This window comes from Copadichromis virginalis, linkage group LG13 (genome assembly GCF_057382275.1).
Source record: "Copadichromis virginalis isolate Kocher_CV1m ecotype Utaka linkage group LG13, C_Virginalis_male_GT1.1, whole genome shotgun sequence".
Lineage (NCBI taxonomy): Eukaryota > Metazoa > Chordata > Actinopteri > Cichliformes > Cichlidae > Copadichromis > Copadichromis virginalis.
In genome coordinates, this window is record NC_140630.1 from 29,633,367 (window position 1) to 29,659,389 (window position 26,023).

Here is a 26,023-nt window from a genome sequence, read left to right on the forward strand (position 1 = left end):
CAGGATTATAAAATTCTCACCTTTAATCAGTTCAAAAAGTTCACAACAAATGTAACACCTTGAGAAGGGAAATCTGCCATTAGAGATTGGATGCTTATTTGGATTTATACATTCTTCCTAATTAAACTCACTGGCAATTCATTTACTCTCTGGACAAAAAAAAAAAAAAAAAGCCTTTATTTGGACAAAACTCAAACAGTTACAAATGAAAAATGCAAAAATACAAAATTAAATGTAAACCCAGGTTTATTTCTCATTTTGCTCTAAAGGTAGTGTCTTGAAGCACTACTGCATGGTAAACAATCTAAATTAGTACAATTCAAAATCAAAAGCCATCTGAGTTAAACAGGAGTTGTTATAAAGATGCAACCAACCAAAGAGCCCATAAATACCTCCGCCACTTCCTTAAAACATCCCATTAATGAAGGCTCACAAATGAGCAACAATCCTCTTAGAGGAAAACAAAACGCTGATGTCGACTAGGCGACAGCACACACGCGCACACACCCACAACAAAAAGAAATAACAGAATAAGAGGAAAAAAAAAATGTTCCCATGGTATTAAAGATGCTATACAATTGGGATGATATGCACATATTCGCTTTTGCTTTCCCTGAAAAACCTCACGCTGGCAGCAGCAGCTCAGTTTTTTGGGTGAAGCAGAAAGTCATGAGCAACAAGATGCTGCTGCACGAGCAGCGTCTCTTAGCCTTCATTCATTTTCCATTAGATTCACATTCTCCCACAATGCCGTGGGGCACCAAACAAGCGGTGCGTGCGCCTCTAAAAGACCACTTTCTGTCACAACACGGGTCTAGAAGCTTCTATGCCAACTCAACACATGGGCCGATTTTCACAACACCCCCGCCCTCCCCTGCCCACACCGGGTGTAGAATAGATCTATATATAAACAAAGAGATGGGAAAGAGGGAAGAACTAGGAAATAGAACCAGGGAAGTGACGGAAACTGATCCAAAACAACATGGTTAACTTGTCCTAATCGTTATAACTTCATCTTGCAGGTCTGAGAAGGGCCAGAGACCAACAGAACGTAAGCTAGATTAACAGTTTTGGAAAGTTATTACACAAAAAGTCTCCATAGAAAACGCAGATCATGTAAAAAGGACCACAGGGTGATGCGGTAATCATTTACAGAGTATTGGCATTATTTTGGTCAACAAACATCCAATGGGATGGCCCACGGCCTCCCACCACACTCAAGTGCCTCTCTTGGGTTTTGTTGTGTTTGCTGTGGTTAGGGTTAAGTTTGGAGTACTGTACAGTTAGACTGAGCAGGCGCTCAGTCACACATCTCCTCTGGGATCTCGTGAGGATTCAGGATGCCGGGCACCGACATCTGGATCTTGTGTTTCTCCTCCTGGGCCTGTCGGAGTGAAGCCTCCCTCTCCTCCAGAAAAAGGTCCGAGGTGTCCTCACCTGCAAACTCCTGAACAGCGACACAATCACAGAAAGCTGCTGTTAGCTACAAGGTTTGAAAGCCATGCTGCTTTTCTACCACAGCGACCGAGATCCTAATTTTTACTGTTAGACTGCTCAATTAACTGCAACACTACTAAACCCCCATTTGGGAGTGAGGGATCAAATACTCACTATGGGTGCTGGTAATTGAACTCACTCTTCCAAATGATGGACTTTTATTTGTAACAGGGTTAGCATGCACATGCTTTTTAATAAAAAGTCATTTAAAAGCATGTATTAGGCTCATTTCCAGCATTTCTACATTTTTATATTCTTAGAAATTTGCATGAGCCGCTCACGTTCCCTTTCTTTGAGATAACTTCCTTCTGATTGGCTGCTGCTCACAAACAAAAGATCTGATCGGCTGATTGGTTGGGCTTCTTGGGATGCCCATCATTCAGATATTCCCTTTCATTTCTTTTCGCCCTCTTAGACAAAAAACAAACAAAAAACCCAACATGCTTGACCTCAGCAATTGGTTTAACAGTATTTGATTTACTGACATAATTACCACCTAAATGTCAACTTCAGTGCACAAAAATAAACAACAAAAAATAATTATAAATAATAAATAAATAATAATAATCAGACCAATCAGGACACATGACACAACATTGAATGTTTCCAACAGCACCCACAAAGCTTCCATAAAGTCATGGCCGCCTGACCATGAAGTGGCAGGAAAATGTTATTTGTGGAAACAACAGCTAAGCAGTTAGCTATGTAGTCAGTGATAAGGAGAGACAAAGCTTCCATAGAGGGACAGGCTCCATGTGCTTCAGCTCAAATACACAACTGAGATACACTCAGTCTCACAACTTACACTTTGTGTACCTCCTCAACACTGAAAGGAATACTTAATACACCTCCAATCAAAGTTGCTACAGTCTGACGAGCTCACCTTTATCTGGACGAGGAAGTCCCTCAGATGCTCCTTGAAGGCAGGAATGTCCTGGTTTAAGCTGAACAGCCCTGTCACAAACACCTTCACCTGAGCACTGACAGACAAAACACACACACACGTAAGCATCGACTGAAAAACAGACTCACTTATATGCGTAATGTTCACACTCACTCCTGCAGGTGGGGGAAGGCAGTCTTAAGCAGGTTGGCCACATATTCCTGGATGAACACCTGGTTGGTGGTGGGGCTGGCGGGGTTCAGCGCTGCAGTGATCTTCCCCTCCTCCACCAGGTTGAACATGTAGGCCAGGATGGACGCGTGCATCGTCAGGCCTGCAGCACACACGCAGCACACACGCAGCACACACGCAGCACACACGCAGCACACACGCAGCACACACGCAGCACACACACACACAGAAAATGATTCCCTAATTCCCTCGTCTTTGTAAAGCCACGTTCAAATTGATTTAGTTCTCTGGGGGAGGTGTTAATATTACCTGGCCTGGTTTAGTGACTTTAATCCAGTTCAGATAATGAATGTGTCTTTTTAAAAATGTTTTTGATCCCATCACCAGGAAGATTCAACACTACAATCAACTCCTAAATAAATCAGTACTGAGTAATGTGTGATCTTTTAAGCAAGAAGTCACTTCCATTTTTCAAACTAGTGCCTTTAAAAGGTTGTACTGAACTACTACAGCCTTACTGTGATCTGAGCCAATGATTTTAACATAAACATGTTCATCTGACCTGCACAGCAGACGCCAACATTTTTTGAAAGTATAAATATCATTTGGACGACTGCAGATTCAAACAACTGAACGGCATCAATTGTGTGTGAGCTCACCAGCAGTGTGCGATGTGTCAGTGACCACAGAGAAAATGTGCTGCAGGATATCGCAGAAATACGTCTGGTAGAAACTTTGAGCGGCTGCCTCCTCCTGGGCCACATTCTGCAGCAAGGTGTACAGAATCTGCAGACCTGAGCAGCGACAAGACACAAAACAACACAAAATTATAGTTGCACATCCTTCGAAGACCACAGCAGCTTATTGTTAACAGCCGGGTTGCACAGTGATGTCGCTGTTCTGATGCACGTCTGTTTCAGTGTGAAAAGGATCACAGTGCACCTTCATGTCACGTTTCTGCCTGTGGATCCCACAGTGGGTTTTCCCATTATCAGTATTTAAGATGTTGTTGGTCAATAAGAGCATAAACACCTTAGTGTACTCATCTCTGAGCCCTTACCAGTGTCAGCCACGTTCCTCATGGTGTGCTTAAAGGCCCAGATGATGGAGTCCAGCACTAGTTTGAACTGGGCTGGAGGGATGGCAAGGAATGCGGGGAAGCAGTGCGAGTTTACAGCTTGGAGCAGGTAGAAGAAGTGGGTCCTGTGCTCTGGATACTCCTCAAAGTTCTGGTACAAACATACAAACAGATGATGAAAAATTTAAATCTACAAACCAAGTTATATCATAATGCTACACATGAAATAACGTATCAGCAGTCTAACTTAAATCTGGCCTCACACTGCTGCAGGTTTTTAGTTTTTGAGAGGCACCTGATGGGTCCCAGTTGTATTTTGGAGTGGAAACAGAGGCTCAGGTCAGAGTAAACAACAGCTGAAGCCGACTGAATTTAAGATTTTCATTTTTTTTCCTGCAGAACACAAGCACTTAACTGATAGTGACTAAAACCAATGCAGTGCTGCAGTTAAATAGATTTTTTGTTTTCTATCAACAATGATGACGTGCATGAATGTAATTATCCGCCCAGTGATTTACACACTGCAGTGAAGGCCGCATGGTAGATTGCTTATCCCAATGCAAATGAAAGCTGCTGATTTGATGACTGAGGTGTTTACTCACTACTGTCAGTAATAAAAGAGCTGCTGATAACTACGAACAGTTGAACAGACGGCCGGCCACTTGATAAACAGAAAGACAAAGACTGCTGTCTCGGTCACGTGTGCAGGAAAGATTTAAAAACAAATATCCACATATGATGCGTCAGCGGCTCACTGGGTCGTACCTTGTTGATCATGTTTAGAGTGCACTCAAAGACGGCATCAAAGATCTGGGGTATCTCGCTGGTGATGTGCCCCCCCAGCTTGTTGACAATAGTTGCCATGGTGCTGAGGACTTCAGGCTCACGGGCGGCAGGGACATTGCGTTGGTAGTCAATGAGGACGGCATCCAGCAGGGGGGGAACAAAGTTCTCACCAACCTGAAACAACAACAACAAGAGGCGTCAGCAAAGAAAGCTTTGAGTGACGCACAAAAACCTGAGCAGACATGCTTTAAATAAAACTATGAAAGGTGACCAACCCCTCAGTACAGTGACAAACTGTGAATATTAAAGGGTTGTGCAGATGCAAACACAGGGGGGGGCAGAAAAGTCTGCCGCAGGGGAACACAATCTTTGTGTCTGATCTAAAAATACCGATTGGATTGTTCGAAAGCTGTTCCACAGTCAGCTGTTCCACTGGCTGCTACAGTAGGAGTAACTCAGGAGGACACAAGAGTGTAAATATATCACTTCTGATATCATCAGCATTTTTAGTACAGCAGCTTTCTTCCTTCATTCTTTGTCAACATAAAGCCCCAACTGGGTTTGTCTCCTTCAGCAGTGACATATGTGAGCGCCTTTCTCACCATCTGTGGGTCGTTTGATCGGCTGACCCAGCCTGAGATCAGCTTCAGAGTCTCCCGTTTCACTGTTCTCATACTCCGGATCAGTGGCTGCTTTGTCACCATCTCACCTGCAACACAGACATTAGCAGAACATGCGACTTCTTAATGAGGATGGGAAAAAAACAAAACAACAAAAGTCTCACACATAGCAGCTGGGTCTAAATGTGTAGCTCTCGCTAAACTTAATGTGCACTGCACACCTCTCAAATCTCAGCTTTTTGTGCCAATGAAACCCATCCCATGTTACATAACACATATCTCACACGTGGAATTACCTTAATTACTGTAATGCAAAAAAAAAAAAACGAGAGAAAAGACTTTGTAGCTGACTAAGAGCCCACTTGGAACAGAAGTCTGCTAGAAAAATGGCTGGAATGAAGAAGTATGATATAATTACAGATCATTAAATATTATACTAGCGCTGCACCCATTTATCAGCTAAACACTGGCCCCTATTCTTCTCGATGACTGGTATCAGCAAATAAGACGTCAATTATCTGAAACAGTGGCTGATATTCATCTCATCTACCACACTGACTTAACCCTGATTGGAGTGTGATGAACACTATAAAAGTAAAACAAACAGTATAAACCTCTGAAAATCAACTCAGTTTGTGTGCTGCTTACAGAACAGCTATAACCTCACTGCTCTGACAGCAGCATGACAGTAAGCATGTTTACAACCATCTGTCTGCAGTGACCACCATGCAACTGTGACAGTCTGCTGCACGATGAAAACAAATATGCCGGTCTTACCGTTTGTCTGAATGGCAGCAGAGATGTTCTCGCTGAGGCACTTGTACACGTTGAGCATGTCAAGGTAAATCCGTCCCAGCTGGATAACAAAGGGGTGTCCCACTGCCTTGCAGGCCCTGACATTGGTCTTAAGAATGCTGCCCAGCTGTTTGACGGTTTCTGGGTCCTTCAAGATGTCCACGTTCTCATGGACGGAAGAGGAGCAGAAGAGCCATTAACAAACAGCTTGTGTGTCTCTGAAATGTGAATAAACGGTGATACACCATCTTACCTTGGTGGCCTGCTGGATGATACTGTCCCACACTTGATTGGGCAGCAGCATATATTTCTCTATCAGGTGCTCCTGAACAGCCTGGTCGGTCTGTGCCCCGATCATGTACCCTACTGCCTCATAAAACGTGTGCACCTGTGCGTACACACAAACAAACAAAACAGTCAGCACGGACACTCAACTGGGCAAATAAGAGACAGCTGTGCCTCTCTCTGATGGATTTCTGTGGGTAAGAACACTTAATGACCTGCTGAGGCTGAAGGTCACAGATGATCGTGTTAATGTTGTTGAGGATCTCATCGATGAAGGGCATCACCTCTCCCACCTGCACCTGGATAAAGTGGCGCCGACACTTCTGGGCAATCTTAATGAAGGTGTCGCACGCCATGTCCTGAACTCCATCATGGGTCTCTGTGAGGGCAGGACAGAAAAATAAAAATGCATTAGAGCTGTATCCATCTATTCATCCATCTGCCTGAAATAGATGCAAAGAGGGAGTTCAACAAATAAAAATACTCCAGCTCACCATGCATGAACTCAAAGAGCTTGTTCACAACAGTTTTGAGGAACTTCCAGTGGGCTCTAAGAAAACGAGGGTACTGGCCAACAATGTACATGATGTTAGAGGCGATGATGGCCTTGTTGTCTTTTCCTCGCTTCTGCTCACAGAGACCCAGCAGATCCTGAAGCAAACACCAAAGGATTCACTTAGGCTTAATGTTAAACCTTATGGGTGAGACAATAATTAATATGAGGCGTAAGCATGAGTGAGGGACTGCTGTCACCTAAACCTAAATACACAGACACATCAATACCTTAATGACAGTAACAAGGAACCTCTTCTCATCCTCCTCGTGCATAGCCCCACTGATGGATCCAATGGCCCAGCACAGTGTGTTGAGGTTCTTCCAGGACCATTCAGTACCATTTACCTGGTTGTGAAGCTTCTCTGTCATTATGCGTTCTGTGTCCGCATAATCCAAGTGAGTCAGGTACACTGCAGGACAGTAGAGGAAATGTGTATCAGAGTACAGTACAGTTTCTGCTAAATTAAGAGTTAAAACTAGAGACACAGTTCAGAACCAAGACAGAGAGAGAGATAAAAACAACAAAAAAAGAAAGAAACATATATGAGAAGAAATGGCGGAATGAATTTTCCCTAAAAAACACTGACGCCTGTGTGATGAGTGACACTGATCAAGCCAATTTAGTCAAATGTAAATTTATAGTCAGTCAGTTCTACAGTCAAAGATAAAGCTTTCCCTACATCCATCCATTATTCAAACAGCTTATCCTTCTGCCAGTCTACGAGTTTCCAATCGATCTAACCTGCATTTCTTTGGATCTGTGGGGGAAAACCAGAGCACCCGGACGAAATCCACGCAGACGCACAGAAAGGCCCCAGCCAGCCGGCAGTGCTAACCACTGAGCCATGGTGCCGCCCGATTCTCCTACAATATTTAAATATTACAGTGGTGCTGAGAACAACTCGCCTAACCTGTTGGAGGATGTGTCTGATCAGTAAATACAAATCCAGCTGCTGAAGCCACTGGATGGATGCATTAATTAAGATCTATTCAAAAATATGACTTCTTGTGGTTATGATCAGTTAAACACTGCTTCTTAAGACAAGTGGCCTAGAAAAAAAGAGAGTTTAAAGCTTGATTTACAGTCCTGTGTTGAATCCCTGCAGAGCCTACGCTGCAGTAGCGTCGTCATCATTTGCATTTGTACTTGAGCGCTGCTGAGTTGCACTGGTCTGCTATCACCAGGGTAAACTGAGACAATCACATTCACTTCAAGCTAATAGTATCATACCACTGCTACATCGAAATGCAAGAAAAAGAAACCCCCCCCCCCCCCAAAAAGAATTCAGAAGCGATCGAGCCTTTACACAGATTATTCGAGCTTTAAAACAAGAAACCAGCATGTACCTGCATTAGCAAAATCTTATTTTGCTAATCATTATACCTCGTTTACACAGGATTTTACTAGCAAGCGGAGACACAACTGCTGCAGCGTAGATTATGCTGCAGATTTAACACAGTACTATAAATCAAGCTTAAGGATATAAAATATTAGAAGCTATCATTAAGTCATACCAAGGGTCTCCCTCATATTCTTGTAGAGATTGATGGAATCTGTGTCCTTCATGAACTCCCTGACCACCTCCCCCTGATCATTCTCCACCACCAGGACCTCCTCTGGCTTGGCCATCCGACTTACCATCAGCAGACGCACCTGTTACTCCAGATAAAAAAAACCTGTCAGCAAGTACACAAATCAAAACACCTGCCTTTCACACACACAGGAAAATATAGCTTAGCTTGTGTTCTCATAAATGTAAAAGGACGATACAAGTGGTTTGTCTCCTGGTTATAGTCACATTTCACACATATGGAATGTAAAATATCATTAAGTAGAAAAAAAATGTTTGTATTACTTTAGTAGCTGCTGATTTTTAGTAACACTGTAACCAGCATCTCTTTTGGCAGCTCTGAAGCAGCCACCTGTCGCTGGCCTGAGCCAAGTCTTTCTAGTATGACTGCGAGCTGAGACGCTTCAGGTTCCACAAACTGGAAACACTTCAGCAACCTCTGTGTCATCTTCACTATAAACGTAAGACATGCTTCTTAAAGAAGAGTCTGCATTTATAAACTCAACTTCAATCATGGGGCTCTGCGATCATGTATGTGGTATGAATAAATACCATCTTGTTCTAAGAGGTACCTTGGAGAGAACGGGTAGATAGAGCTGTCTGCGTGGAGGCACATCAAAGTGCTGGTTGCCAGACAGCAGAGGGGACGTGGATGTGGAAAAGGGACTCTCTCTGTAGAGCTCAGCGGCCAAGTGATTCCAATACTCCAGGCAGATTTTGAAGATCTCAGTCTCTTCCACCTCTGACACCAGCAGCATGTAGTGGAGGGCCTGAAGGAGAACCAGGGGAGTTGCAATGTAACGTGAACATGTTAGCTAATTACCATAATCTTCTCCTGTGCAGCCTATGTAGAGCAACAACAAAATACAGAATACCGTGCTTCCCTTACCTCCATTAATGTCTCTCTGAGGTTGAGCCTCTTCTCAATGAGTTGCCCGTGCTCTTTAAGGAAAGTACACAGGAACAGACTGAGGTTCTGGATGAAGTTTTGCTCGTCATCTTTCCCGTTGGCGTAGGCCAGCCGAATGTTGGTGTTCAGAGGCAGCATCTGAACAGATTAGAGTTAAAATTCATCTTAGAGTCTCAAACCGAGCAACGTGTCAGTGTGGCTTTGTCAGATGTCACCGGGTAACCCACCTGTTTGAGCTGACACATGGTCAGCGTGAAGAGGGTAACAAACTGCTCCTCGTACTGGCTGACACTCACGCCCGCAATCTCTGTCAGGCACTTCAACGTCACGTTGCGAAACATCGGCACGTTCAAGAACTGTTTAAAATAAAAATATATATATGTTAAATATCCATTATAAATCGATTTTATGCACATCATCGAATATTTTAAATAATCACACAAATCTGCATCTTTGTGTGTTGTGTGCGTCTTTGCGGCCGCACCTTATACACCAATGTGCTGATCAGTTTGGTTTCAAAGATGTATCCCAGAGGAATCCAGTTGAGAAAACGCAGAAGTGTCTCCAGGGTGGCATGGACCAGGGGGGCATTCTGGGAATTCTCCTGAGGTGCACACAGCAACACAATCAGTAAAATCAGCTGAAGAACAAACACTGGTGTGTAACCGATGATAAAAAGAATGTACGATACAAGGAAAAAGATGAATGCATACCATAACAAACTGACACAGCTGGAATATCTGGGAGAATTCATTGCACATGCTGAAAGAAAACAAACAACATGTTAAACAGCATCTGACACTGATAATGAAAGACAAATCTGAAAGTTTCATGTACAACCTGTGCCCTGAAACAATGTAAATAACCGTGGTTCGTTTCTTTTGATCACTTTATGTCTGTTCATGTTTGGTTTCAAACCAACACCGTTTCAAAGGTTTTGCTGCACTGACAGCAGCTAACAAGTTGCCACCTACTCAAGTAACACCGCCCTCTCTTATCCCGCTCTCTCCAGTGTTACACTCCACCCATCTCATGCAGCAGTTTTCACACATGAACTTTGGGCCAGTTCAGGAGAGTCTAGTTAATATTTCTCACATTTGTCCTTCCTCACATGTAGCACACAACGGGACATGGTCTGCTTCAGACACAGTTGCACCACTGGAAAAACACTGTAGTTTAGTGGAGGGTGCTGCCTAGACAGACTGTGTAGGAGGTACCACACACGATGCCCAACTGGCCAATAGTAAATGCACTGGGTGATGTTGGGTGACTTCCAGAAAAACTCAGGGAACCAGGCCATGTAAGAAAATGGCTACACTCTGACGTCTGGTGACAGCAGAACAGGGACGTTTTGAGAAAATACATTACAGGCTTTAAGATGGCATTAAAATAAAGTGAGAGCATATAAAAGGAAGGAAATAAAAGATGGTTTTAATATTCTATCAATGTCTTTTCCTTTGGCGTTTGTGTGTATCATGTGACACGGTATTCCTGGGTAGCAGTGTATTAAATGTTTAGTCAGATTTAGTAGTTTACAGCTTGTTTAGTTATACTAGACTTGGTAAATTCAACTGCACCGAGTCTAAACATAATAAGCCTCATTTGTCATTGAATGTAGTTCCAAACAGTCAATCGGGATGACCTTCTTTAGTCATCTGAAGAGAAAAAAAACCCCAAAACATCTAAAATCTAAAATGACTTCAGCCCCAGTGGACATATTTCGGATTCTTTGGATGAGGAAACAATAAAACATGAAGCTCCCAATCACGCAAGCTTCATGTTTCAGGAACGGCCTCCCTGATCTGAACCCGAGTGGTGTTTTGTTATTGGACTTCTGTGCAAATCACAGTTTGCCCATAACAAACACCTTGTTCGAACATAAGAGTGTCCATAAATGCATGTGGCACACGAGGTCACTGAGGCAGTTAAACAACTCCTTGGTGGCAGAGCCCCTGGTGTTGATGAGGTCCGCCCAGAGTTCCTGAAGGCTCTGGACTTTGTAGGGCTGTCCTGGTTGACACGCCTCTACAATGTTGCGTGGAGATCAGGGGCAGTACCACTGGACTGGCAGACCAGGGTGGTGGTCCCCATTTTTAAGAAGGGGGACCGGAGGGTGTGTTCCAACTACAGGGGGATCACACTCCTCAGCCTCCCTGGGAAAATCTATACCAGGGTGCTGGAGAGGAGAGTTCGTCTGCTAGTCGAACCTCAGATACAGGAGGAACAATGCGGTTTTCGTCCTGGTCGCGGAACACTGGACCAGCTCTTTATCCTCTCAAGGATACTTGAGGCGCATGGAAGTTTGCCCAACCAGTCTATATGTGTTTTGTGGACTTGGAGAAGGAATACCTCCTGTGGGAGGTACTACGGGAGTATGGGGTGTCTGGCCCATTGCTACGGGCCATTCGATCCTTATACGATTATTGCCAGCAATAAGTCGGACTCGTTCCCGGTGGGTGATGGGCTCCGCCAGGGCTGCCCTTTGTCACCGATTCTGTTCATAATTTTTATGGACAGGATTTCTAGGCGCAGCCAAGTGGCGGAGGGCTTTCACTTCGGTGGCCTCAGAATCTCATCTCTGCTTTTCGCGGATGATGTGGTTCTGTTGGCTTCATCAGGTGGTGGCCTCCAGCCCGCACTGGAACGTTTCGCAGCCGAGTGTGAAGCAGCAGGAATGAGGATCAGCACCTCCAAATCTGAGGCCATGATTCTCAGCCGGAAAAGGGTGGAGTGCCCACTCCGGGTTGGGGATGAGTTCCTGCCCCAAATGGAGGAGTTAAAGTATCTCGGGGTCTTGTTGATGTGATGGGAGCCAGAGATCGACAGGCGGATTGGTGCTGCGGCGACAGTGATGCGGACGCTGCACCGGTCCGTCGTGGTGAAGAGAGAGCTGAACGTAAAAGCAAAGCTCTCAATTTACTGGTCGATCTACGTCCCTACCCTCACCTACGGCCACGAGCCGTGGGTAGTGACCGAAAGAACGAGATTGCGGATACAAGCAGCGGAAATGAGCTTCCTCCGAAGGGTGGCTGGCGTCTCCCTTAGAGATAAGGTGAGAAGTTCAGCCATCCGGGAGAGGCTCAGAGTAGAACCGCTGCTCCTCCACATTGAAAGGAGCCAGCTGAGGTGGTTCAGATATTTGACAAGGAAGCCACCTGGGCGAGGTGTTCCGGACATGTCCCAGCGGGAGGAGGCCCGGGGCAGACCCAAGACACGCTGGAGAGATTATATCTCTCGGCTGGCCTGGGAACGCCTTGGTGTTCCCCCGGATAAGCTAGAGGAGGTGGCTGGGGAGAGGGAGGTCTGGGCTTCTCTGCTCAAGCTGCTGCCTCCGGGGCCCGGCCCCGGAGGCAGCAGAAGAAGATGGATGGATGGATGGATGGCTATTAAACATCAACAACAGTCAACTGTGCTAAACAATCAACCCACATCTTTAGATATGAGGAATATTCATAAAAAAAAAATATCTATGTTTATTTGATCTGTGTTTTTTTTCCCCCCATAGCAGAATTTTCAGGCAAGTACACAACTGCATATTAATAATATAAAAGAAACTGTATAACAACCTTATTGCCCTGACATTACTGATTGATAACATGGAGCCACATTTCATCTTAAAGTGAAATCCATTTTCAAATGCCAGCACAAAGACATCGTGTTTCATGAGCCTCTGAAATAATGTGGCAACACAAAGTTGCAGGACTGAACTCTTTAAAAAGTTGATTTGATTGATTTCGGTGTGAACCTTCTATAGAAAAGCTTTCCTATGCTAAGGTATGTTGGGGGTAATGATCAAAGACATTTTGGCATCCATGCTCTCAAAACTGACCTGTCTTTTAGGTGTTTGGCCTTGACCTGGGTCATTTGGCCACTAGAGAAGTCAAACACCTCCTCGCTGAGCAGCTTCAGAATGACCATGTTGTTCTGACAGAGGCTCTCGCTGGTACGACTCGCCCCCACAATGTCACTGATGAAGGTGGGCCAGTGCTTGGGCCACTCCTGCTTCAGGATCTGCAGACGTAGAGGACACAGACATGTTAGTGAGAGATGGCACACACTGAGAAGAATGTGTAATCTGAAGAAAAAAACGAGATCAAACTGCAACTCCCCATCAGTCTCAAGTCAAAAACATTTCTTTTACAAGCATCCCGTAGTGAAGAAAATGCCGTTTTTGTTAAACTCCATACTTAATTGTCCATATTGAACATAACCATTTTAACCAGCCTCCTGACGATGAACGTGGAATCTGGAGCTCTTCAGCCCCTCCAGGCCAAAACAACGTTAGCTCAAATGACGTAAGGGGTGACTCATTCTCACTGGCATTAATGCAAAGTCACTTGTGAAGTCAGTGAACCAATCTCTGCCTCTCGCTCCCTCACTCACACATTCATCAAACGCAAAAACATGGGAAAAATGTCACGTTGCACATTTAGAAGCACTAAGGTCTAAGTTGTTGGTCTCATGGTCCTGATATTTCTACAACTCTGCATTTACAGATTTCAGTGCCTTGCTGAATTAAGGATACTGCCATCAACAGCTCCATGATGATTTCCACTTTGCCAGTTTTTAACTAATTTGTATGTTTCCATACAGACACATACATCCATTTTTCTGCCACACTCTTCAAGATGATATCCTTTATTATCACAAGATCACAGTCACTTTCTAAGCATCGTTTGCCTCGGCTGAGACATTCAAGTAGTACTGATGTCCCTTTTTAATGACACTGATGTTTTTTGAGCCAGATCTACCAATTAAGAGTGACATCTTCAGGTTAAAAAGAACCACTGCAAAAGAGAAGCACTGAGGCAACAACAACATAAGGTTCAAACCCAGCGTTTTTAGATTTACTGCTTCATATGACGACACCCAGAATTTTACCATTTAGGAGTCGATAATGGTCAATAATACACACCCACTTGTTTATTAGACATTAACAAAGCACTGTGTCTTTGGTAGCAAGAACCACTTTGCTCATGGACCTGTAACATGGTCTCCAGTGAAAATTATGACATTTGCTGTGTTATCTTTACTGTATATACTGCTCTGAATCAGGCTGTATAGTACATATCATAGTACTCTGTGACTCAGTGGCTCTACCATGCTCCAGGCAATGAGTACAACACACGTAGCTAGCTAAGTGAATCTCTGCTCTGATGTACGCTACTGCTGTCAGAGTGAATAGCTTCTTGGAAACTGTTTGCTGACACTTTCTTTATCCCTCTCCACTATTCACCCACATGAACGCTGAGGGTTAGGAAAACATCACAGTTATAAACACAATGAAGTGTTTCTCAGTGTTACTGAGGCTCTGTAAAGATAATACTGATAGATTTAAAAGAAAAGTAACGCACACTTTATTATTTACAGTGTAACCAATACTATATGTTTGATATAGTTAGATATTTAACAGGTCTGAAATGAAAACAAAATCTGTGGCTGAAAGTGCACAATCAAATCCTTTGTTTTAACAATTCTTGGATTCTCTGATATTGTTTTGCAAATAGAAAACATTTACCACATGCAGCTCAGACACATCTAAGCGCACGCACGCACACAGACAATAGACAGGCCACATTTTTCATTCAGTAAACTAACAGTAACAACGCAAAATGAAGAGAAAACATCCCCCACAAAGGACTGAGTAGGTCCAAAAACGAACCCAAGCAACTCTTACCTGAACAAGGATCATGTTCAGCTTGCCAATGTACACCTTCTCTTTCTAAAAAGAAATAAAAAGAAGTAAGTCAAGGAACACGTTTCAGTTACACAACCATATCCTTTAAACACATCATGAAAAGGTAAGGTATAACAAGAGAAAATGTATGAACATGTTGATGTTTGACATTTTATATAAAATTAGTAAAGGCTGGGTTTCACCCACGAGATAAAGTCACAGGTGTTTGTAACAGAAATGTCAAGGCTGGTCATGTGTATTTGAAAGTAAACACCAAGAATTGAATTTATCCTACAATTATAACCTGCAGTAAAGTAAGCCAGACACAAATAGTCATTTCTATAATGGAGAGTTATGGTTTTTAAAGCTCACTGAAATTATTCTTTTTGAGTGCTCTTTTGGAAAATCCCCTCACAAAACCTCTAGTCTGGTGTATCTGGTTGGTTTAATAACCTTAATAAACTTGGTAAATATATCATGTTTTGTAGAGTTACATACTTGAGAATGATGCAAACACCTGAAACACGGCTGGAAAGTTGCTTGCTCAGCAGGAAGTTAAATACTAACTAGACATCATTTTGTTGTAGGTGGCATCTGCACTCCTTCATTTTTATGTTGTCTTCTTCTCCTCAGCTAACCTCTTGTTAAAGCAAACAAGTATTTAACAGTGTTCACCGTCTGGCTCTTCTGACTTCACATTTAAAATCATTTAAGGAACATTTACAAAGCACAAATCCTTTCCATTAATCAAATCTAAAACAAAATTTTACATTTTCCTTTACCTTTCAATTTACCCCCCTTTCTTGCTGTTTTTATAACAGCAATACAACCACCAAGAAAAATCAAGCTTCATTGGACTTAAAAACCTTAAAGCTAGGCCAGCATGTCATATTTTCATGTATCAATCTCTGTACTTATGAGAAAAACACTGCATTCTCCTAATGAACACCAGAAAAGCTTGCTGTCAGTTTAAATTTAAAACATTTTACAACTCCAGCCTTTTAACTGCTTGAGTGCTCACAATGGCTGAAACAGTGAGAAAAGCTGCTGAAGTCACCATAGTTGTTCTGAATTACACAGCACTCTTAGCAGCTTAAGTCATGGCTGCCCTACTAACCTGCCTGTTTAAAGTGCTGCTGCAATAAAACATGGACACAAATAACGAGAGAGGGAACAAGAGGCTGTTTGTGCAAAAAATTTTTAACATCGACGAGGTTATAAATTGTTATAAATTGTTTTTAAAGTGAATCTTCTAATATGTCTGACTTTTCCTTGAACCACAGGGAGGTTGTGTAAAATGTACACTTTAATCATTTAAACCCTTTGCTGAACTGCAAATAATAAGAGCCATATTAAACACCAGCATTTTATGTTTTATTATGATTTATAATATATACCCATTTAAAATTTCCCAGTGACATGCTTCCAAAATCCTGGAAACGTGGACTAAACTCTTTACAAAAGAAACTCAAACAATCAAACAAGAATCTGGTGGAACTTCTTTGCCTTTAAGCTAATTTGTAACATTACTGAGTACAAAAAACGCACCGCAGGCAGGATCTCTCCAACTTTACGATGGGGAGGGTCTCACCACCTTGTTCTTGACTGAATGGGCAAATTGCCCAATTGTAAAGAACCCGGGAGCAATTAAAAGATTCACAGAATCCAGACAAATCTCTGCACATAAGCGATAAGACTCCAATGTTTAACAGCCATGGACTTTGGGTCCTCAGACAGCACTGCACTGCTGTAGAAATTACTATGAATACAGTTCATCAATGCATTCACAAACACAAATAAAATGTTATTTAAAGAAGAACAAAAAGCTCTTCTCCAGACCTGAGCTCGTTTAAGGCAGACTGATGGGAAGTGGAAAATTATCCTGTGATCTGAATCAAAATGGGAAATTGTTCGTGGACACATGGGCACATCCCAGACCTGTGACCCACTCAAAACATCTGGGGCGTTATGGACACAAAGATGTGACACGGGCAGTCCTGAACTACTGACTATTTGAAATCCAGTCACGAGAATGGGAAACCAAATTCTCCAACTCTTACGGGGTGTTTCTAACAGAAGAGGTTTTGCAACAAAGTAGGAACTGTTTTTGTTGTTCCATCTCGTACTATTACCCCAAGAATACAACCTATTTATAAAATATAAAGTTTACTCACCTCTACACTTGATGCATCAGATGAAGTCTTGATAATGAGCCCAACAACATACTTTTTTATACCTGGCAAATACACAGAGAATATCAGAAGATGTCCGTTAGCATGCACCAATAAAAATGTGTTCATCAGCAGTTGCCTGGAGCACATTAGTCAGTAACCCTAACACAATCTGCGGGCTCATAACTAGCTGAATCTGCCAATCATATCCCACATTTGTACTGTAGAAAAAAAAAAGGTGTGGTTCTCCATATACACACACTGTTGCAAAGCCAGTTTATAAACACGTGGACGTGAGCAGCAACTGCCACTGAACTTTCACAGGACAAAACCCTTTGGTCGGTTCAGTGGAAGTTCCATTTTCCCCCACGTGTTTTCACAGACATTCAAGATTGTCAAAGTGAGCAGAGCATCTTTAAAATGCGTTTTCAGCTCCCTCGCATTTCTCTCTAGACTGCAGCTGACTACGAAAATGTGTGTTTTGGTGTGGTGAGAGGAGCCGAAAACAAGGCAATACTCTGACACAAGGGGGGAAAAGACATACTTGCCAGTCGCCCTGCACTGGGTTTGCCACTTGAACAAAATTCAGGCATCTACGGTCAGAAGCAGGTAAGTCTTAGGTCAATGAAAAAATTAATTTTGAGCAAAATTATAGAAGAATGGAGGGAGGCAGAATCATCTGATTTGCACATGATTATCAAATTTATTTCATTATCACTGCTTTTTCCTCTGAAATGTTTTTCTAAATAAATTCTGTTCCACTGTGTTGAGACCTCTGCTATGTGCTAATGCTGATGTGTCCAATTGACAATTAGGCAATAATTAAAGGCTGAACATTAAGAACCTATAGCCATATACTGATAACACTGCAACACTTTATATAGGTTCATACGCACATTTACCTTGTCAACAACTTCGTGTAACGTTTAAAATTATCAATAAACATTTTGAAAATATAACTGACAGCAATTACCGCACTCCATTAACCCATCTCTCATTCCTCCCTGGGTACAATGTGGAAAAACTGGCTCAAAGCAACACACACAATGTGTCATTGATTTTAGAAACAACAACATATCCCATCAGAATAATGTAAGGCTAGACAACAGTAACAACGTATCTACTTTGTTTCCTCTCAAAAAATTTCCCTCACAAAGCATTAAAAACAAAATAGTGCTGGGGTGTTTTCCTTGTTTCCTCTCTAAAACTACTGCTCAAATGCAGAATCCAACCTTTCTGAGTAGCCAGTTCGAGTCAGTCGAGCAGAAAACAAACCAGCATGCTTAGTGGGGGAATACTCCTCAACATGGCAACCACACGTCACATTTACAAAGAAAAAAACTAAACAAAAACAAAACACACTAACACCATGGGAATAAATGTTTCAGGAATTTTTCCACAAAAGAAACTTTTACCTTCACACTGATTCCTGGGAAGAATCTTCCATCTGGTTTTGATAACCGTTTCCAGAATTTGGAGAGCATAGTACTGTAACACGCAAGGAAGAAGCAGCATTAGGACAAAGCTGTTATGACAGCATCCAACAATAAGAAGTGCCCACCTTTAATCCAAAAACAGTATGAAGTGGACCAGTCTGCAATAACTTGCATTTCTAAACTAGATTGCACTGAACCACATTTCATGCAGATTTTGTAGTGTGCAACACTTTCAACTTTCTTTTTTTTAAAAAATATAGATATATATATATTTGTACAAGCAGCATTATGCTGGAACACTGCAGAAGCCCTGCTGTTATTCTCAGCATCACACCAGACACAAAAAAAAGGAGAAAAAAAAAAGAAAGAAAAAAGGCAACCCATTAACCAGCTTTGTCACAGATTGCTTCAAAAGGGAGTCAAATGGCCTAGAAGACACAACAAGGTTTAAACGCCTCTATCTAGGCTACATGGACCTTTGTAGGGTTGGGCATCGAGAACTGTTTTTAAAGGACAATTTGTTCAAGTGCAATATTGCTACAGGTTTCTTTTGTCCCTTAAACTGATTGTGCTTTAAGACCCCTTAAAGCAAATTCTGAGCCCACTGTGCTTCAGTCTACATTAAAGGTGGAGCATGCATCATACAAGTACCCACCACAGGAGTCTGTGGGATGTTCTGGGGCAACTGGACAACTGTACAGGTTTCCACTGCAGAACTCATATTACCTTTCTGACTGTTGTTCTTTTCAGGGAGGAAAACCTGCTGTGGGGTCGATAGGACCGGATATCCTAAAAATATAACCAGCGTTTCTGCTGCCAACTAGCAAGAGCAACATTTTAGTTAGAGCCTGACCAAAAAATTAGATATTGGACAATAGCCCTCTTTTCTCCACCTCAGACACACAAAATATAAAAATCAAATTTATTTTCTGCTCAGATCAGCTGGTTGTTGTGTTTGCCAACAGGGAGGCTGCAGCGCACCCACTGGTGGGCAACATGTTTGAAGGGTGTTTCTCTCACCTCATTTTCTTTTAGTTTTTACATTTTCATTCATCAAAGGATACTGACACATCGGAAAATGGGTCATATCAGCCAATCGCTACAGTGAAATAAAACAGAGGTTCAATATAAGCTCATACATACTGAGGAAGAATTTATGGATATATACTTTGTGGCTATTTTTCATACCTGTTAAAAGTGTCACAACAATGCCAACATTAACAACCATCAAACCTTGAGAACTCCTCGATACTAACAGTCTGTGTAAACACAGTGACTGTCTAGGTTGCTCACAATTCTACATAACCACTCTTTCACTAAAGGCATGCCATTTTCTCAGGTTCACAACTCTGTCATTACTTGTATGAAGTCAATCTGTTTTTTCTCTAGTTCCTGCAATTAAAAAAAGACAAAAGGAACAAAACCCAACCAACAAATAAGCAGTTTTAGCTGAAAATGCTGCAGATATCAAATATATACAAACACACATTTATTTGACACTTTTTGTAATAGCAAAGGTTTGTCTCTGTTCCTATGAAAAATATAATTACAGCTCATGCAATAACTTGCCAGAACTACCTCATAACATTGTAAGTTCCTTCAGACTGACAATCCATCAAACTCAGTTGCATTTTTCAAACTGTATCTCGTGGATCAAATTTCACTGTGGCCCTCCAACAGAGACATACATTTTTTCGCTTATTTTAAAGCAGAGATTTTTTTTGGGACTGAAAGCCCTTTAAAATTGCAGTATTTTCAACATCTGAATTTTTTTTTTTCCCCAGACGCAGCATGTTCACAAAAAGCTAAAGCCACAGATCGCTATGAAATTCAAAATTGTTATCCCCACTGACAAATCACAAAACTTTGCCTTTAAAGGTCGTTTCTTTATAATAACCAGAATTTAAGGAAGTGAAGCACCAACCTAGCTACAAAAAAAGAAAAGAAAATAACAACAGTATCATGTTGTCGATACCCAACCCTAAACTCTAGTCCATTTTCTTTACAATGCTTCATTTCTAACTTAAATTCAACTTTACCTGGTGTGTCATAAAGAACAGCAGGACCACCACAGATTACACTAATTTAAATCACTTACTTGTGAAGCATAAAGAAATAAAAATATAATTTGTTAATCCAAGTTAGTTTATGATCTGATGTTACTTCAGCTGACTGTTTCAACTGTAGGGATCATCACTTGAGACCATGAGTCAATAAATTAAAAAAAAAAAAAAAAGAAGAAGAAGAAAAAAAAATAGTAGTAAGAAATGACTTGTATTACAGGATGTTATTAAAGCAAGATTAACAGTGTGCTACGGACAATGGATGCTGGAAGATTAAAGGTGAAAGCTCCTTATAACAAGCTGACTGTACACCACTCGCAGGTGTCACCTGGAGCGCTGCATTAAATTCTGCCGTGTTTTATTTCACCTTTAATTACCGGACTACACAAACCACCGCGCAAGGTAAGAAGAGAGAAATTACAAGTAGGAAACTGCGAAATGCCTTGCAACATTTCAGCTCACAGAGGTGCATCTTAAGAAGAGGCCATGACGAGAGAACTCAGCTGTACCGTTTAAAAAAAAAAAGAAAGAAAAAAAAGAAAAAAGGAAAAGCATGAGAGCGAGGTGGGAACAGTGCCATGATCCCTACAGTTGAAATTAAATCTTTTCGTGTCTCTTTACAATAGATCCTACTGACTGCAGCCTGCACCCACCCTCTGTCCAATGAAACAGATGCAATAAAAACGGATGAACAGAATTCAGTCAAAGGGAATTTAAAAAGGGTAGACCTTGTGGAGGCCTGCCGTCAAAGCCTAGCTGTGTCATGATGCACAGGATGACACACCCCTTCTCTTCCTATTACAAGCCATAAACATAATGGAACATTGTGATTAATATCAAAAAGTCACAACTTGAAATCATGACAATTTCAAATATAGCTACTGTAGTTAATTAAAAAACAAACAAACAAACAAAAAAAGGCAGACACCCAAAGTGCTTTGAAACTGGGCATTTTTCAAACTTATCACTGAAGATAGAATGCAGGATTCGAGAAGTGTTTACCTTGTTTCCTCAATTATCCCTATTTATTTGGCAAATTTATGAATTTTAAAGTGATATTGATACATCAAGAACTCAGATTAGTATTGAATGTCAGTATTAAAAGCAGTCTTACAAGCAAGCAAAAATAAATAAAATACAAATGAAAAACAAGTATCAACATTACTTTGAGGAAGTTGTGTATGATTTGCACTTCAATTAATTCATACCATGTAAATATTATTCTTTGATTATGGATATGTACTGGCTTTAACAGCACAATTCATCTGTAAATCTTTGACATCTGAATGGTTACAAAGTCAAACGTTTACCATTCACAACTGGTTGCTTAACTAGCGGTACCACCATGCAGAAGCAGCACAACATACACTTGCAAACAGATGTCCTAGAAACACACAAGACCCAAATCTTTAAATAGTTACCAAGATTCATTCGGTTTTCTTAAATCAAAAAAACATACAACCACATAAGCAGAAATGCCAAATACACTTTACATCTATGTAAATGTTAATTATTAGCAGGTGTGGAAAGTTACTTTAACCATCTTTCATAACCCTTTATATTACCACACAAACAGGATTGGCATGCATGGAGTTTTATGATAGTTGTATTTAGAGAAGTACGTTTTAATAATACAACAGTAAGATGACAGAAAGCCTCCATTGTTTGTCTGCTAGGTTCAGATCCAACAGAATTCAGAAGGACAGGGGTCCTGCATAGCTCAGCAGTTAGGGCATGAGACAAACACTGCAAGTGCATAAAGGCTGCTTCCAACAAAAAGATCCACTACAAAGTATCTTTTATATAAATGAAAGCATGGTATAGGCTAACCACTGTGACGTAGGGTGAAGCTTTTATGTTGTTTTGTGTGCTGGCTAAAAATACTTCTTCCTCAAAGTACATGCAAGTTTCCTTTCAACAGCATTTTGCAGGTAAGAGTTAACTTACTTTGGTGTTCATGTTCTGGGAGAACTCAAGGATGGTATCCACTCTCGTCCAGGCATCTGGGTGCTCTTTTAAGTGTGTCAACACTTCTTGTGCCATTCTTTGCTGTAAATCGATGAGGATAACACTTTAGAATTAACACTGAGGTGATATGAAAAGAATTGCAAGGAAAATGCAACAGTAAAGTCAACATTGTCTGTCTTACAAAAAGTCAATGTGTTACTCTCAGGTGAATGTAAAGTGGAACTTAAAAGAAGAAATTTACAAGCAGCTTCTTTCAGATATGGTGTAGAGATAGAGAGAGAGAGTGAGAGAGAGAGAAAAGGATAACATACCTGTGGTCCTACCCCATGATACAGACAGTTCACCACATTATCCAGCAGATTGATATCCAGTTTCTGGTTGAAGTCCAGCAGCTGCTGTGCTGCATGGTCTGCTAACATTGTCATAACTGCTGGCATAGAGCTCTGCAACAAGGACAGGGGGCGGGGGTCATGAGTGCACAGAACGCATTTAACAGACAAAGTCATGTGAACTGTGTGTTTAGAAACCATTCTTAACAGCTGACCGTGTAACAAACATCTGCTAGACCAACCACTGAGATGTCATTTTAAGATATTAGGCTCATGGTGTCACATGCCTGTCATGTTCAAAAAGTACAGGAAAGCTCCTGGTTCCTTTGCTGGACTCCGTTTAGGAAACTTCAAACTGGCTGAAAATGCTGGACATAGTACTCTGGTTTACACCAGGAGCCCAGGGACTCGAGCAGCAAAAGCCAAAATAACTTAAAATCAATCTCAGTATAATTCCAAACCTTTTATTAGAGAAAGAGAGTTACAGCGCCACGTTATCTTTAAAAAAAACAGGCCAGTATTGATCCGTAAACAGATGAGTGCACTATTCAGAAAGCCGAAGTCAATGACACTGCGCTTTTGCTTTAAACAAACAACTTAACAGCTGACTCAGACACAGTTACAAGCAGGCTTTTAATCCGTCCGTGGTGCCTGCGTTGTTTCACTAACCAAGCACTCATTTCTACAACTGCATTAGTATCATTAAATGAGCCACGTGCCGCATATACTATCCGACGTCACGTTGTTTACGTCTGTAAAACACCGAGCACACCGCGAATGACTGGCAGCAACAGTTAAAAAAACAACAAACGCATCTTACAACCACGTCTACCTAGTAGCATCACCCGCTAATTTAAAAAAAAAAGAGAGAGAGAGAGAGAGAGAGAGAGAGAGCACAAGCGCGTCTCCCGCACACATTAACCAGCCACTAGGATTCACCCCACACATGTGCTCCCTCACTTCTCACTCCAACCACTCCCACCGAGGATACCAGGGACGGAGGGTGCTCATAAATAAATTTTACTCGCTGTGTCGTCACCGCTGTTTAGAGAAGTTAGCGCTTCTTGCTGCGACTCTACTCCAAAGACTAGAAACGATTATGGGCCATTTTCCGGTACAGTACGGTAAAGTTAATACTGACGCCGTTTAGCACCTAGCAACATCAACTCGACATCCGCTCGCATCACGTACACGAGTGATGCTGCCTCGGTGGGAGAGGCGCGGATTTAATCTCACGCAGTTTGGTGCTCGTCTGCAGCGTCGCACGTAACGTCAAAAGAGGTAGCCTGATTATGCGTTTAGTTCAGTAAAGTTACAACACTTTCTCTGACAGCCAGCGTTAGCTTATTTTTAAGTGGCAAATGCTAGCAAGCGGACAGCCGATGGCTATTTGGTTATCCCCACTGATGCCATTGCATTCTGAATTAGCATGTCGTTACATGAGCTTAAAGGCAAATTACAAGATAACACAGGTTAATGTGCACACCAAGATGCATTTTATTCTCTATAAAGGGTAAAGCCAAGACACGTTAATCACAGCATGGCAGGTTCGTACTTCACCCCAGTTACCTACCTAATATCCGAGGCTCTGACTGAAAAGAGTGGCGTTTGCCAAAAAAAAAAGCTACTAGGTACTTTGAGTACTTCAGAGTATCTGATGATTACAAAAGATTTCCTATCTCTGCAGCGTTGACTATCTCCAGCTCCAGTAGTGAATGATGTCTGGCTGGTAAGAACCACTGATGTGGATTCCAAAACTACTATCACAGTAGACCTAACAATCTGTTACTCCGATACATTTTACGAAACTAAGTAAACCTTGATTCACTAATTTATTCTTTACTCTAATAATTTTCCAGCAGGGTGGTATAGAGGTTGTGTGCCTGCGCCTCCTCTCTTCTCTCCTCTCAAGCAACTAACTCGCAACCGGTTGAAACCGGTTCAGACTGGGAGATTCCATCTCGGTTTAGTTTTCAGCCGATGGCGCCGCGTAAAGTTTGGACTTAGGTTACGCCCAGGCCGCGCTGTGATTGGCTGTGTCTCTGGCGAAGACTTCCTACTTGGCGTCCCATTGAAGGATCGGCCTGTCAGTTTATTTCAATTCGCACAAGCGCCCACGCGACTACTCCGCCCGGAGAGAAAAAGAGGGCAGACTCCCTTGCAGAATGGACTTCTACACGACTCCGTTTTACAGAATGGCGAATAACTTCTCGACCCGACTTTCGTGTCAAAACTGAGCTTTAACATAAACATTTCAATTATTTGAGCAATTACAAGAAATAACTGGAGCGCGAGCGTGCAGCACGCGGAGCAAAAGTAATGGCGTTTGATGTTTGTTATCCATTTAAGCCTCTCTGTGGAAGTTTTGCTATTTTGAAGCCAAATATAGCCAGAAGGCAGAGTGCCTAGTTCATGCAGGTAGCCTGTTGGTTTGAATGATGTGATAAACCGCAACTACCATTCATTTTGCCTGTTGCTCGTAAGCTGGTAATTTTCCACCAGCCACGAGTGGGCGTGGTTACATGATCATGAACGCACGGGGTTAGAAAAACGACCTGGAGCAGAATTTGTTTCCCCGAATGGGTAACGCTACCAAAGTGAACGGGGGACATTATGTGTATATATATATATATAGTGTCAGCAGCAGCCGGACGGTAAATGCAGAAACGCTGTCTTGTATTTTCCTATTTGAGCGCCATATATTCAATGCACCGCTGTCAATGGAGGACGCAAACGTGACAGCGTTTTTTTTCCCTCCTCTGTGGTCACGTGGTCCAGCGCGCTACTTGATGGAAAAATACTGGATTTGGTGTGTAGCGGAGACAGTACACAGCCCAGTAAAGTCATTCTGAGAGGATATTTCGAAGGGCGTTTTGAATGTTTACCCAGCAACACTATCTACCGCTCATTCTTTATGTTTCTTAGAAACCTGTAAGACTCGCTTTTTATTATTATTATTATGATGATGATGTCAAAGTAGTCAGAGGTGGGAAGTAATATCTATTTTTAAAGTCCAAGTCGGACTGAGATGCACGTCAGTCAGTGAAATTGCGCAAACTGCAAGAAAAACCATTACCAGTCGGGTTGTTTCAGAGTTGCACGCTGCTCATGAGAAGCGTATGTGTTATGTTATAGTGCATGTCATGATGATACACTACAAGGGGAACTGACTGCACACAACTTGCAGTGTAATGTCAAAGCTATTCG

The 26,023-nt window shown here is 42.0% G+C and overlaps 2 protein-coding genes across 4 annotated transcripts in view; one reads left to right on the forward strand and one right to left on the reverse strand.

Annotated features, from left to right (window-relative positions):
* xpo1b (exportin 1 (CRM1 homolog, yeast) b) lies at positions 1 to 25,274 on the reverse strand. Of its 3 annotated transcripts, XM_085478411.1 has the most exons (25): positions 24,390 to 25,274; positions 22,799 to 22,930; positions 22,467 to 22,568; positions 18,436 to 18,508; positions 17,024 to 17,085; positions 14,850 to 14,894; positions 13,002 to 13,183; positions 9,886 to 9,934; positions 9,657 to 9,776; positions 9,400 to 9,528; positions 9,152 to 9,310; positions 8,835 to 9,032; positions 8,207 to 8,345; positions 6,920 to 7,101; positions 6,631 to 6,787; positions 6,352 to 6,515; positions 6,105 to 6,239; positions 5,834 to 6,017; positions 5,039 to 5,145; positions 4,416 to 4,610; positions 3,633 to 3,801; positions 3,232 to 3,366; positions 2,555 to 2,714; positions 2,381 to 2,477; positions 1 to 1,447 (listed from the first exon to the last, which is right to left on the reverse strand). In XM_085478411.1, exons 2-25 carry the CDS (start codon positions 22,922 to 22,924, stop codon positions 1,301 to 1,303), a joined length of 3,216 nt encoding a protein of 1,071 aa, XP_085334537.1. In that variant the 5' UTR covers positions 22,925 to 22,930; positions 24,390 to 25,274; the 3' UTR covers positions 1 to 1,300. The 3 variants fall into 3 exon arrangements, with proteins under 3 accessions (XP_085334537.1, XP_085334538.1, XP_085334539.1); XM_085478412.1 differs by lacking the exons at positions 22,799 to 22,930; positions 24,390 to 25,274 and adding an exon at positions 17,565 to 17,613 and having other exon boundaries at positions 22,467 to 22,532; XM_085478413.1 differs by lacking the exons at positions 22,467 to 22,568; positions 22,799 to 22,930; positions 24,390 to 25,274 and adding exons at positions 17,565 to 17,613; positions 21,248 to 21,314.
* Positions 23,981 to 26,023, forward strand: part of LOC146695934 (uncharacterized) — a 12,507-nt gene continuing 10,464 nt past the window's right edge. Inside the window, exon 1 of the mRNA XM_085478415.1 lies at positions 23,981 to 24,097. The gene's annotated coding sequence lies outside the window, so the exon portion shown is untranslated. The remainder of the gene's footprint in view (positions 24,098 to 26,023) is intronic.

Excerpts from the sequence above, each read along its gene's own strand:
- xpo1b (XM_085478411.1), bottom strand. The coding sequence starts at position 22,924 with ATGCCAGCAGTTATGACAATGTTAGCAGACCATGCAGCACAGCAGCTG. Across the intron at positions 6,516-6,630 it reads GCTCTTTGAGTTCATGCATG|AGACCCATGATGGAGTTCAG; the intron begins GTGAGCTGGAGT and ends CTGCCCTCACAG. Across the intron at positions 2,715-3,231 it reads TGACACATCGCACACTGCTG|GCCTGACGATGCACGCGTCC; the intron begins GTGAGCTCACAC and ends TGTGTGCTGCAG.